This window comes from Somniosus microcephalus, chromosome 4 (assembly GCF_052327205.1).
Source record: "Somniosus microcephalus isolate GS21.2 chromosome 4, FLI_Smic_1.0, whole genome shotgun sequence".
In the NCBI taxonomy this organism is placed as follows: domain Eukaryota; kingdom Metazoa; phylum Chordata; class Chondrichthyes; order Squaliformes; family Somniosidae; genus Somniosus; species Somniosus microcephalus.
The window spans coordinates 291,624,587-291,638,833 of NC_140990.1; the positions used below are offsets into that span (position 1 = coordinate 291,624,587).

Consider the following 14,247-nt stretch of genomic DNA (forward strand, 5'->3'; position numbering starts at 1 on the left):
GTTCTACAGCATTGAGGTGCTGCAAACGCTGACAAGCACTGCACAGAGGCACAGGGCTGCATCCAGGCTCTCCCATGACTCCCTCCATATGCTTATGGTGGGAGCCACAGCACGCAGGGCAGTTCTCTTCCCTTCCCATGGGTGGAAGACACCTCCCCAGGAGACCAATGCAGCCTAGAGTTATAGAGTTATACAGCACAGAAAGAGGCCCTTCGGTCCATTGTGTCCGCGCCGGCCATCAAGCCCTGTCTATTCTAATCCCATTTTCCAGCACTTGGTCCGTAGCCTTGTATGCTATGGCGTTTCAAGTGCTCATCTAAATGCTTCTTGAATGTCGTGAGGGTTCCTGCCTCTACCACCCTTTCAGGCAGTGAGTTCCAGATTCCAATCACCCTCTGGGTGAAAAAGGTTTTCCTCAAATCCCCTCTAAACCTCCTGCCCCTTACCTTGAAACTATGCCCCCTGGTTATTGACCCCTCTACTAAGGGGAAAAGTTCCTTTCTATCCACCCGATCTATGCCCCTCATAATTTTGTACACCTCAATCAGGTCCCCCCTCAGCCTTCTCTGCCTGGGAGCACATTGTACAGGAGGACACAAGCAGGGATGTGGTCAGGAGGACCAGGCTGCAGTGGCGCAAACCTTTCAATGATCTCAGTAGATCATGAAATGTTACTGCAAAGCCACACTCAACCTCATCCTGCTGTGCCACTCATGACATCCTAACACTCTGCCTTCCCTGCCCTACTCCTGCACATCCTTACTCACTCCAACTTACCTTGCACGTCCTCCCATCCCTCTCTCTATCTACATTATCACTTCTCCATCTCACAAGCCACCCCTCACACTCACCCTAATCCATGTGCAATCATACCAACTAACAACACACAAGGGTGTTTTAGCCAATATTCATGTAAAGATTCTGTTAATGTGCTGTGAAACATTGAAATCTTTATTTTCAACACTTTGCGTTCTTGGACAGATTTGTGTGAACCTTTGGAAGTGGCTTACAGGATTGAGTTGCAGTGAATGGTGAGACATAACGGTCCCCCCGCAATGCTGATGACTGTGAAATGAATGGCTTGGGCATTGTAGGGATGCTTTATGGTGCTGGTGTGGGGTGGTGCCAACCTGGCGCATCATGTGGCAGCCAGGGTGCACAGTATCAAGTGAAGTAAATCTGGCCATGGCGAGGCCATCCCTGGCGTCTCAGGCAGCAATGTGGTCGGGTGCTGATGCCCTGTGTCCTGTGCAGCATCAGTTGATTGCGGAGAAGGTTGGTGTTGTTGTTGGTGCTGCTGGTGAGCCTGGTGATGCTGGTGTTGAGGTTCATCGTGGTGGGATTCTGAGGACCAAGGTGAGAGAGTATAAAGGGCACCCATGCTGATGGAATAGATGGCAGGTGAAGTAGAGATGACAGAAGCGATCTGTCAATGGTGGGAGAGGTAATGAGATCAGACTGGATGGAGACTTGTGTAAAGACTTGCAGCATTCTGAATCTGTTGTGGAAATTCAGTGAGGAAGAGCTTGTGGCTGAGGGAAGATATCTCTGTAGGGTGGGAGCTTTTACTCCCCCACTGCTGCATGTTGGGTCTGCTCAGTGCTGAAAGACCCGACATTTGGTAAAGGCGTGTGGCGGCGGGTTCACAGCGGGGTTCTGACCCGCTGGGGAAAAAAAACACTTTCCCACCCGACCCGCCACCGATTGCGCCCGCTGAACCCCCTTCCCCGCCCCCCACCCGCGGGAAAATCTCGGCCATTATGATTTCTCATGTTATGTAACAACCTTAATTTTTTCTTCTACAAACAAGATTTTGAGCCCATTTGAGCTTGCTCTGCCATTAAATTTGATCACAGCTGATCTGTACCTCAACACCATTTATACAGCTTTGCTCCCTATCCCTTGATACCCTTACCTGTAAAAATCTATCAATCTCAATCTAGAAAATGTCAATTTACCCTGCATCAACAGCCTTTTTGGGGACAGAGTTCTAGATTTCCCGTACCTGTTATGTGAACAATTACTTCCTGATTTTACTCTTAAGTGGCCGTGCTCTAATTTTAAGATTGTGCTCCTTTTTCTGGATTCCCCCACCAGATTAGATAGTGTCTCTGTATCTACCCCATGGAATCCCAGGATTAGACCATTAGACCTATGGGGAAGCATGGGGCTGGAGGAGGGAGTCCGGGAAGGCGATCAGGGGCCGGGGTGGGGGGGCGGTTGGATCGGAGGCCTCGTGGGGGGGATCGGAGGTCTCGTGGGGTGTGTCGGAGGCCTCGTGGGAGTGATCGGAGGCCTCGTGGGGTGTGTCGGAGGCCTCGTGGGAGTGATCGGAGGCCTCGTGGGAGTGATCGGAAGCCTCGTGGGGGGGGGGTCGGAGGCCTCGGGGGGGGTCGGGGGCCTCGGGGGAGGGGGCGGTGGGGGCAGTGTCTGATCGCGGTGGGTGCATGAGGCAGGGAAACTGAATCCAGCAGGTAAGTGTAAAGGCACTTATCTCCTGGATCCAGCAATCCTCACTTTACTTTAGCTGGCAAGTTCCCCAAGGCCTGAGAAACCAGCCCACCTGCCCAGGGTTAAATTTAAAATGGTTAAATCTGAGACACGCAGCCTTATTATAGAAACATAGAAAAATAGGAGCAGGAGTAGGCCATTCGGCCCTTCGAGCCTGCTCTGCCATTCAATAAGATCATGGCTGATCCTCTATCTTAATACCATATTCCTGCTCTCTCCCCATACCCCTTGACACCTTTTGCCTCTAAAAATCTATCTATTTCCTTCTTAAATATATTCAGCAACTTGGCCTCCACAGCCTTCTGTGGTAGAGAATTCCATAGGTTCACCACCCTCTGAGTGAAGAAATTTCTCCTCATCTCAATCCTAAATGTCCTACCCTGTATCCTGAGACTGTGACCCCTCGTTCTAGACCCCCCAGCCAGGGGAAACATCCTCCCTGCATCCAGTCTGCCTAGCCCTGTCAGAATTTTATATGCTTCAATGAGATCCATTCTCATTCTTCTAAACTCTAGTGAATACAGGCCTAGTCGACTCAATCTCTCCTCATACAACAGTCCTGCCATCCCAGGAATCAGTCTGGTGAACCTTCGCTGCACTCCCTCTATGGCAAGTACATTCTTTCTTAGGTAAGGAGACCAAAACTGCACACAGTACTCAAGGTGTGGTCTCACCAAGGCCCTGTATAACTGTAGTAAGACATCCTTGCTTCTGTACTCAAATCCTCTTGCAATGAAGGCCAACATACCATTTGCCTTCCTAACTGCTTGCTGCACCTGCATGTTTGCTTTCAGTGACTGGTGTACAAGGACACCCAGGTCCCTTTGTACATCAACATTTCCCAATCTATCATTATTTAAATAATACTCTGCCTTTCTGTTTTTCCTACCAAATTGGATAACTTCACATTTATCCACGTTATACTGCATCTGCCATGTATTTGCCCACTCACTCAACTTGTCTAAATTGCCTTGAAGCCTCTTTGCATCCTCCTCACAACTCACAATCCCACCTAGTTTCGTGTCATCGGCAAACTTGGAAATATTACATTTGGTTCCCTCATCCAAATCATTGATACATATTGTGAATAGCTGGGGCCCAAGCACTGATCCTTGTGATACCCCACTAGTTACCGCCTGCCACCCCGAAAAAGACCCATTTATTCCTACTCTCTGTTTCCTGTCTGTTAACCAATTTTCAATCCATGCCAGTATATTACCCCCAATCCCATGTGCTTTAATTTTGCACACTAACCTCTTATGTGGGACTTTATCAAAGGCCTTCTGAAAATCCAAATACACCACATCCACTGGTTCTCCCTTATCTATTCTACCAGTTACATCCTCAAAAAACTTCAGTAGGTTTGTCAAACACGATTTCCCTTTCATAAATCCACGTTGACTTTGTCTAATCCCATTGATATTTTCTAAGTGTCCTGTTATTACATCCTTTATAATAGACTCTAGCATTTTCCCTACTACTGATGTTAGGCTAACCGGTCTGTAGTTCCCGGTTTTCTCTCCCTCCTTTTTTAAATAGTGGGGTTACATTTGCCACCCTCCAATCTGCAGGAACTGTTCCATAATCTATAGAATTTTGGAAGATGACAACCAATGCTTCCATGGCTATCTCTTTTATTGCTCTGGGATGCAGATTATAATATTTAAATGGGTGACCCGCCTCCTGGGAGCAAGTTGGCTGCCCGCCCCCAATCCTGCCTCTGTTAAAACTGGAAGTGAGCGGGTTGGGGTAGGGATTCAGTTTTTTTAACACTTTAACCTCCCTCCCAACCCCAACCCACCCATTTTGGGGGTTAAAATTCCCCCCAATGTGATGGAAAATTCAACTTGTTATTCGATATATAAAAATCATCATCACACATGCAGTTGAGAAGATGATAATTGAGTTCTTTTTGTTGATTTAATTCCCAGGTGTATGACAGAGTTCCCTGTTACAAAGATTGCAGTAAACATAGCTGGATAGCGGAACCTTGGTCTGTTTGCAGAATCAACAACAGAGAGTCAATGCACAGCTGTGGAGAAGGTGTACAGAGCAGGAAAGTGAGGTGAGTAGAAGAAAGTTAAATTGAAGAAGTTCCAAGTGTCCTAGAATATCTAGGAGCCTGGTGACTTTAAGTCCCTTCCATCTTATCTTTAAACATAATGCTGCAGTATCCCAGTTCTTTTGTTACGATGAACACCAGTTTTTGAGGAACTAAAAGGGTCTCTGTATTTGTACTACATTCTAATTGTGTGTTGTGGGTTCTTTTAATCAGACTCAGACTCTTGGAGTAACGAATGAGTGAGTTTTAATAACAAAAGGTGAAAGCATTCTATACTCTGCAGCTGCAATCCTTTTTGATTCAAATATCTCCTTTGGCCCCTGAATTGCTATAACAACATGTATTATTCTAATCCTGGTTACAAGGATATGCTATGTGTCTGTTCCTTTTTCAGGAATATTAAGCAAATACATTTATCTACTACTACCTGCTCATGTACAAAAGTTTCCTTCCAACATTCTAAAGTGTAATGCTGTTATCAAAGGATCTTATTTCTACATTATTTCTAAGTACATTGCCATACTTTATGCTTACCCTTGCATATTTTCTGATCACTGCACTTATAATTCTACATAATATTTCTTTTGTGCTTGGAAATAACCACTTTTTAAAGTCTTTTGGTGACACAGTCTCCCAGAATGAGTCTGGACACCTCCACCCTCATACACTTTTGGCTGTGCCAGGGCAAACTCATTTTGTCTCTCTGCTCCTTTCAAAGGAGTTTTAGTAGCTGCAATAACGGCATGAGAATCTCTAGCCACTTCAGACTCTGGTTCTGCACTGACTTAAAATGATGTCTATTCCACCGCACTGAACCTCTGCTCAATGCCTTGCATATCCCTTTCTCTCTCATTGCTTCTTGTGTCCATTTTCCAGACTTGATCCCAGTGTTCAGTCTCAGTAATTCCCTTGCACTGTTGTAAATTTGGTTCATCTATTTAACCTGCCTTGCATCCTTTGTCTCTTTCTCTAAAGCTAATCAAGTGTGGCCCTTTCAAGTAGATATTGGAAGCACTAGATAGATTTTAGGTATCTTCTCATTACCAGTTCTTCAGGATTGCATCTATTTGCCGTTGGAGTGTTACGATATGTTAGAGTCATAAAGTAAAGTGTGCACTTATTTGGTGCTGACTTATTCGGTCAGGTAATGTTTATTGGTACAGTCATGTAGGGGCAAAGAAGGTTGAATTGTTATGCTGTAGGATAGATAGTGTATTTACGGAATGTTGCTTTATTTGATGGTGGGGGTGAAGGATCTAAGGCACGAGTGTCAAAGCTAGACTGTATTATACGGAAGAGACGAGCAACAAGATGTGCTCTGATGCTCCTGACAGCAGACACTGAGGAGTCCTCTGCTCTAGATTATCGTGGTGTAGTTCTGCCTCCAAAGCAGCTAGGGCCACCTCCTGAGCAATGCCAAAGCCCAGACCTTTTTGTTGCAGGCACAGCGTGCTTCAACTACGCGTGACACACTCTCTCTGTCTCACCAGCAACTCAGCTGAGATTATGAACTCCTGCAGTCCTTTTTCATTCTAAAAGTCAGAACAGGAAACTTAGTCACAAATACAATTGCTCGGTGGGCTATTTATCTTTAAGGTGATGGATGATAAAATATTGCAGTGTTGGAATGGTAAAACAGCTGATTGTGCACTGGAAAGAGGAGTCTATTTCATTTCATATTCCTTGCTAGCTGGAAAGCTCCAGTTATTTTTCACAATAATAGATGCTTGTTTTGTCTCCTTAGATGTGTGAATAACACAGCTGATGGTCCTGGAGAGAAAGTGGATGATGCATTGTGTGATTACGATGAGATGCCAGTTGGAGCCCGTCAGTGTTCCCTCCCCTGCCCAAGTGCCTGTGTAATGTCTGACTGGGGCCACTGGAGTATTTGTCCAAAAGTGGGTATTTTGTTTTAAATGCACCTGATAAATTCAGAAAATCTCATGTTTCAAACATGACAGTCATTCATGTACTCAGAATGTGTAAGAAAGAAAATGAAATCAGTGAGATTTATATATAAGAAACATTTAGTCACAGTGTCGCTAGTTGAAATAGATGCTGTCCAATAAATTGTAAATGTGTATACTCAGTGTATATATTCATGCTTTCAGCCAGTTAAACAGCTTGCACCTAAATAAGCTGTCACATCAAGACATTCAGCTTAGCAAACAGTCATATCCAAATCAAAATAACTGAATTTCACTAAGTCTTGTTGATTGTTTTATTATTGAGTCTCTGAAACAGCATTCCTGTTTAATAGTCCCGTCTAATTGTTTGAGGATGTTGTTAATGTGTTTGCATGTGACAAATTCAAATTAGGTGCCTTTGAAAAACATTAATTAACTTAATAAAAGTATGACAATTTGGTAGCACAAAATATGCTCTGAGTATATTTATTCCTTGAAATTATAAAGTTAAATATACAGTGCTGCAACATTGGCCTGTGATTAAATGTTCCTCTTAATTGGGAGCTGGAGACAATGGCATTTGATAGAATTATGTCCTTTTGTGTCATTCATTTTAAGTTATTTAAGCTGGATATTGAAACCAGTACAGTGCAGGTGAGTCATCACACCGCTGACTTCCACTTTTAACATTTGAGTTCTGAATCTGTAATTGGCTGGAACACTGAGCTGAAAAGCTAAAATCTGCTGTGTAAGTACAAAAATCTGAAACTAATCCTATACTGCAAAAATGTTAACAATTTAAAACAATGTTATTTATTCAGAGGTTGACATTTTAGTTCCTTGCTAAATTAATTAGTGGCTAACTATGAGGTGCTGTAGCTTTTAAATGGTCTCTAAGACGAGACAATACTTAAGCATCTTATTATGTTCAGTTCTGTTTCAATCTGCTGTCTTGTAATTGTAGCTGGGAGTGACTAAAATACCAATATGTTAATATATCGTGAGTAGCTGACTGGAGCAATTTTAAATCCTGTTGAATTCTATTGTCTTCTTAATTATTGTCTGTTTGCCATTTGTAGCTACCCACAGAGTAGCAGATTGCTTTCGGTAACTGTTGATTGCTGTGCTTAATTACTGAGCCCCATCTGCCTTAATGAGTTAACCTTAGTCAGGAAGAGCAGTCGCTTCCACTTCCGTGTTTTAGCAGACACAGTTCAAAATCTTATCTACAAGCAGACTGCACTGCTGCATAGCAGGCTAGTTAAAGTCAATGAGATATAGTTTGACATTTTTAGGAAATTATTCTTCAGTTGTTAATTATAATTTAAGTATACTGAGGTCAAAAAATAACTAGCAAACAGACACATTTAACAACTTTTAATAAGAATGAACTTTTCATTCAATGCATATCACATAGTTAATGATGTCCTGTCTTTCAACTGAGTTTGTCAATTCTCTGCAGTAACATCTAGAAACAAACTTCCCTAACAAGCTACGTTTGCTGTTTTTATGATGATCAAGTGCAGTAGCAATATATAGCACAAATTCCACCCAAAAGACCAAGTCAATGTGTTAATTGAAGAATGAGTTTGCAGCAGTTCATTGCTAGATGCCCATTTCCTTAAGAAAAACATAACACAATAGTAGTTATGTAAATGCAGTAATCCTCTCTCTAAGTACATGAGGCTGGGCATCTCTGTGGCATCTATGAAACATTCATATCCCAGCCTGCATCTCTGCTATGATGCTGGAGAAGGAAGCTGTATAAAATGGGGCCAAGTTCATGTTATGAGTACCCACCATGTTATATTTTCCAGGTTATAGAAAACACATTATAAAAAAAAGTTGATGCACATAAGAGCACCTCTACAAAGGCAGTTATTATTTCATTATTTATTTTATTTTCCCACCCCAAAAATATACAGTTATAGAGATATTAAATTATGTAAACACAATCTTCTAAATAAAATTACAAGTGGAGCAGGCACCTTCCTTTTGGTCACTTCCTGCTGTCATTTATCTCCAGTACAATCCACCAAATGGTGGGTAACAAAATACAGTTGCATCAATCTCTCATTAAAATTTACTTTATATATTTAAATTCTCCAGGATTTGTACACAACACCAGAATGTTTTCACCCAAACTTTTTTCTGTGCCTGTGAAAGTAAGAATCTCTGCACTGATAGTCAATGATTCATAACAAAATAATTTGTGGCTATATGAAATATTTAGATTGGTAAAGTGCAGGATTATAGCAGAAAATAATTAAAATACCAAGTGTGAGGTTTAAAGACAAAAATTCAGGTTAATAATAACAACTGGCACCTTTTAACTTAGAAAAAATGTCCCAAGGTGCTTCATGGAGGCACAAGATAAAAATAGACACCAAGCCAAAGGAGATAATAGGACAGGTAGCCAAAAGATTGGTCAAAGAGATGGGTTTTAAGTAGGGTCTTAAAGAAGGAGAGTGAAATGGAGTGGTGGAGGGGGTTAGAAATGGAATGCAAAAGCATGGGGATTAAGCTGCTGAAGTCATGGCCACCAAAGGTGTGGCAATGGGATGGTGGATGCACAAGAGACCAGAGTCAGGGACAGAGAGTTGGGAGGGGATTAAAATGTTAGGGAGGGTGAGGCCAAGAAACAATTTAAATACAAGGATAAGAATATCAAAGTTAAGGCATTGGGGCCCAGGAGCCCAAGGGGTGATGAGTAAGTGGAATAATGTATTGGCAGCAGAGTTTTGGATGAACTGATGTTTATGGATGGTGCAGGATGGGAGGCCGAGCACTGGAGTAATCGACTCTGGAGATGACAAAGATATGAATGAGGTTTTAGCAGCACATGTGCTGAATCGGGGATAGAAGCGGGCAATGTTACAGAGGCGAAAGTATGCGCTCTGTGCAATGGAGAGGATATGGGATTGGAAATTTAGCTCATTCAGATAGGATGCCAAGGTTGCGAACAATGTGGGTTGGCCTGAGACAGTAGCTGGTGAGGGGGGTGGAATCGGTGGCAAAGGTATGGCGTTTGTGGCAGGCGCCAATGTTTATTTAGAGGAAATTGCAGCTCCTCTAAGACTGGATGCCAAACAAGAAATCGGAGAACACGGGCAGTGGAGGGATCGACAGAGTTTATGGAGAGGCAAAGCTGGATATCATTAGCATAAATGTGAAAGTTGACCCTATGTCTGTGGCTGATGTAGCCAAAGGGCATGTAGAATAGAAGGGATCAAGGTAGATCTTTGGGGAATGCTGGAGATAGTGGTGCAGGGGCAGGAAGAAAAGCCATTGCTGAAGATGCTCTGGGCTACAATTGGATAGCTGAGTGGAACAAAGCGAAGGCAATCCTCTGAGCTCGACAATGGAGGAGACGTTGGAAGAGGATGGTGCGGTTGACTGTGTCAAAGGCTGTAGCGAGGTCGAGAAGGGAAATCTGCCATTGTCACAGAGGATATCATTTGTAACTTTTATTATGGCCGTTTCAGTGCTGAGGCAGGACGGAAACCTTATTGGAAAGATTCAAACAGGGAGTTGTGGGAAAGATGGGGCGGATTTAGGAGTTGACAACATGCTCAAGAACTTTGGAGAGGAAAGGGAGATTGGAGTTGGAGCAGTAATTTGCGAGGACAAAGGGATTGAATGTGGATTCTTTGAGAAAGATGTGATGACAATGGTTTTGAAAGGGTGGGGCACAATGCTCGAGGAGAAGGAAACATATATAATGTCAGCTAGCATGGGAGCCAGAAAAGGAATTAGAGTGGTAAGCAGTGGCAATGGGATCAAATGAAAAGGAGGTAGGTGATATGGAAGAGCTGAGCTTGGAGAGGGTTCAGGGAGAGATGGGATAGAAACTAAAGAGAGAGACATAAGTTCAGGGCTAGGGAAGGGGGAGCCTGGGGGAGGTGGGGTGCAAGGTGATGTGCCATCAATAACTCAAAGACAAGGAGTTTAAAGGATTCAACTGAAGGCTTTTAATCACTAAGAACATTGCAGGTCTTTCCACATCGGGTTCGTCTGATAGAATGACTCATACAGCTCTTGAGACCTTTATATGACAAAAGACAGCGGCGTAGCCAATACACACAATAGGAAAAAGGGGGCGGTACACACAATACAAAGTAGGTAAAACACAGGGGCTGATGAAGGCATATATTTCATCACATTCACCCCTTCTACAGATTTAGTCTGTCCGGGGGTGTGATAGTCCTTCCTGAACGTCGCAACAGTACCTCGGGTTCCGACCGGGAGTCCGTGGTGCCCTCTTGAGCATACCCATGTGTTGGGGGTGTTGCAGGTACTTCTGGGGGTGGTGAGCCTGGGGATGGTGGAGGTTCTTCTGGGGGTGGTGGTGATGGGTCGTCGTCGCTTCCTGCCGAGGCGAGGTCCTTTATGGACACGGTGTCCTCACGCCCATCGGCGTGCTTGACGTACGCGTACTGTGGGTTTGCGTGGAGTAGGTGTACTGCCTCCACGAGGGGATCCATTTTGTGGCCCCTCACATGCTTCCGTAATAGGACTGTCCCTGGGGTGGAGAGCCACGAGGGTAGGGATACTCCTGAGGTTGATTTGCGGGGAAAAACAAACATCTTCTCGTGAGGAGTGGCGTTAGTAGCAGTACACAGTAGCGACCTTATCGAGTGGAGTACGTCTGGGAGGACCTCTTGCCAGCGGGAGGTGGGGAGGCCTTTAGACCTTAGTGCTAAGGTGACCGCCTTCCACACTGTCGCGTTCTCCCTCTCCACTTGCCCATTACCCCGGGGGTTATAACTAATGGTCCGACTCGTGGCTATCCCCTTCGACAGCAGGTATTGGCGCAGTTCGTCGCTCATGAACGACGCCCCCCTGTCAGTGTGGATGTAGTTAGGCATGCCGAACGTGCAAAACAGGTTGCTGAGGCACTTGATGACCGTGGCACTGGTCATGTCTGGGCAGGGGTGGGCGAATGGGAAGCGGGAGTACTCGTCCACAATGTTGAGAAAGTACACATTGCGGTCGGTGGAGGGGAGTGGTCCCTTGAAATCTAAGCTCAGGCGCTCGAATGGCCGTGTAGCTTTGATCAGGTGGGCTCGGTCGGGCCTGTAAAAACGGGGCTTGCATTCCGCACAGGTGCGGCAGCCCCTGGTCATAGACCGGACCTCCTCGATGGAATAGGGCAGGTTACGGGATTTTATAAAGTGAAATAGCCGGGTGACCCCCGGGTGGCAGAGGCCATTGTGGAGGCCCTGTAGCCTGTCCCCCCTGGATGCTGGCACACATCCCTCGTGATAGGGCATCGGGGGATTCGTTGAGGGCCCCTGGCCTATATATTATGTCGTACTCAAATGTGGAGAGTTTGATCCGCCACCTGAGAATTTTGTCGTTCTTGATCTTCCCCCTCTGTTTGTTGTTAAACATGAAGGCTACCGACCGCTGGTCGGTAAGCAGGGTGAAGCGTTTGCCGGCCAGGTAGTGCCTCCAGTGCCGCACTGCCTCCACTATGGCCTGGGCCTCCTTCTCTACCGAGGAGTGCCTGATCTCGGGCCCTTGGAGGGTTCTTGAGAAAAAGGCTACGGGCCGCCCATCCTGGTTGAGGGTGGCTGCTAAAGCGAAGTCGGACGCATCGCTTTCGACCTGGAAAGGGATGTTTTCATCCACTGCCTGCAGCGCAGCCTTCTCAATGTCGTGTTTAATGCTGTTGAAGGCGGCGTGGGCCTCGGCCGTGAGCGGGAAGGACGTTGATTTCAGGAGGGGACGGGCCTTGTCGGAATAATTGGGGACCCATTGGGCGTAATAGGAGAAGAACCCCAGGCACCTTTTCAGGGCCTTGGGAGTGTTTGGTAGGGGTAGCTCCTGTAGGGGGCGCAATCGGTCGGGGTCCGGACCGATTTCCCCGTTTTCCACCACGCAGCCCAGGATACAGAGGCGCATGGTGCTAAAGACACACTTATCCTCGTTGTAGGTGAGATTGAGTCTGAGGGCGGTTTTCAGAAATCTCGAGTGGTTCGAGTCGTGGTCTTGCTGGTCGTGGCCGCAGATGGTGACGTTGTCTTGGTATGGGTAGGTGGCTGTTAACTGGTTCTCATCGACCATGCGGTCCATCTCCCGCTGGAAGACCGAGACCCCATTCGTTACCCCAAAGGGGACTCTGAGGAAGTGGTAGAGGCGTCCGTTCGCCTCGAAGGCGGTGTATGGACGGTCCTCCGGCCTAATGGGGAGCTGGTGGTATGCCGATTTTAGGTCGATGGTGGAAAACACCCGGTATTGCGCAATTTGGTTAACCATATCCGCTATGCGGGGCAGAGGGTAGACGTCTAGCTGGGTGTATAGATTAACCGTCTGGCTATAATCTATCACCATCCGCTTCTTTTCGCTACCCTTAACTACTACTACCTGGGCACGCCACGGGCTGGTACTGCATTCGATGATACCCTCCCGCTTGAGTCTTTCTACTTCCGACGCAATGAACCGTCTATCCTCCCAGCTGTACCACCTACTCTTGGTCGCTATGGGTCGACAGTTGGGTGCGAGGTTGGCGAACAGAGAGGGCGGCTTGACCTTCAGGGTAGCCAGGCCGCACACTGTGAGGGGCGGCTGGGACCCACCGTAGGTAAGCGTGATACTTTGGTGGTGGCACTGGAAGTCCAGACCCAAGATCACGCTCACGCAGAGATCTGGCATTATCAATAGTTTAAAATCTCTGTAATCAGTGCCTTTTACCGACAACATAACCGCGCAGAAACCTGTAATTTTTGAGGTATGAGTCTTATCAGCCATGGCGATTTTGCCCTGTGTGGGGACTATCGTTAGTGAAAGTCGTTTTACCAGGCTAGGATGAATAAAGCTTTCGGTGCTCCCGCAGTCAATCAAGCATTTAACCTTGTTCCCGTTTACCTCTATGTCCATCATCGATTTAGACAATGGATGCGGCCTGGATTGATCCACTGTGATCGAGGCCACCAGTGGGTCCTGGAGGTCCGTGTAGTCGGGGCAAGATGGTGGACTCCATGAGGGTGGACAAGATGGCGTCCAAGATGGCCGCCCCCATGGCGCGCACGCGGCGGTGGTGGAGTTGGAGGCGGGGTTCCCTCTGCAGACTTTGCTGAAATGTCCTTTCTTCCCGCATTTAAAACAGGTGGTGCCCTTCGCTGGGCACAGATGCCTGGAGTGTTTGTCCTGGCCGCAGAAGTAGCATTTCGGGCCCCGATGCATCGCGGCAGTAGTGGGGCTCCTGGGTGGGGGCTGGGGCTCCGATGGTGCTGGGCTGGCCTGAGACCTGGGAGGTGAAGATGGCTTCCAAGATGGCGCGCATGAGGCGGAGTGGGCCGCGTGGCCTGAGGAACAGGATTCAGAGTTCCTCTGGGCCATATCCAGCGATCGCGCTATGCCCATAGCCTGTTTTAAGTCCAGTCCCTCCTTTTCAAACAGTTTCTGCCGAATGTAATTTGAACTGAGGCCCGCAATAAAGGAGTCTCGGATCAGCTCCTCCGTGTACACGATGGCAGACATGGCCTTACAGTTACAGTCTCTGCGTAGTACTTTTAGGCTTAGCATGAAGTCCTCTAGTGACTCACCATGCCGCTGCGTGCGGGTAGTCAGAAGATGCCTGGCGTACGCCTCGTTTATTGGCCGCACGTAGTGGGCCTTCAGAATGGTGCAGGCATCCCCGTAGCTGGTGGCATCTTGGATGAGAGGGGAGATCCGATGGCTCACCCAGTTTCGCAGGATTCCCAGTTTCACGTCTCCGGTGGCGGTTGCGGCTGCTATGGCGGTGGATGAGTTTGCGATGAA

General features: G+C 46.5%; 1 protein-coding gene across 2 annotated transcripts in view; it reads left to right on the forward strand.

Annotated features, from left to right (window-relative positions):
• thsd7ba (thrombospondin, type I, domain containing 7Ba) overlaps positions 1 to 14,247 on the forward strand; it is a 1,218,118-nt gene that overhangs the window by 1,031,935 nt on the left and 171,936 nt on the right. For both annotated transcript variants that reach the window (XM_085986643.1, XM_085986644.1), the window contains exons 17-18: positions 4,443 to 4,576; positions 6,318 to 6,471. In XM_085986643.1, the coding sequence (XP_085842769.1) occupies positions 4,443 to 4,576; positions 6,318 to 6,471 (288 nt within the window). The remainder of the gene's footprint in view (positions 1 to 4,442; positions 4,577 to 6,317; positions 6,472 to 14,247) is intronic.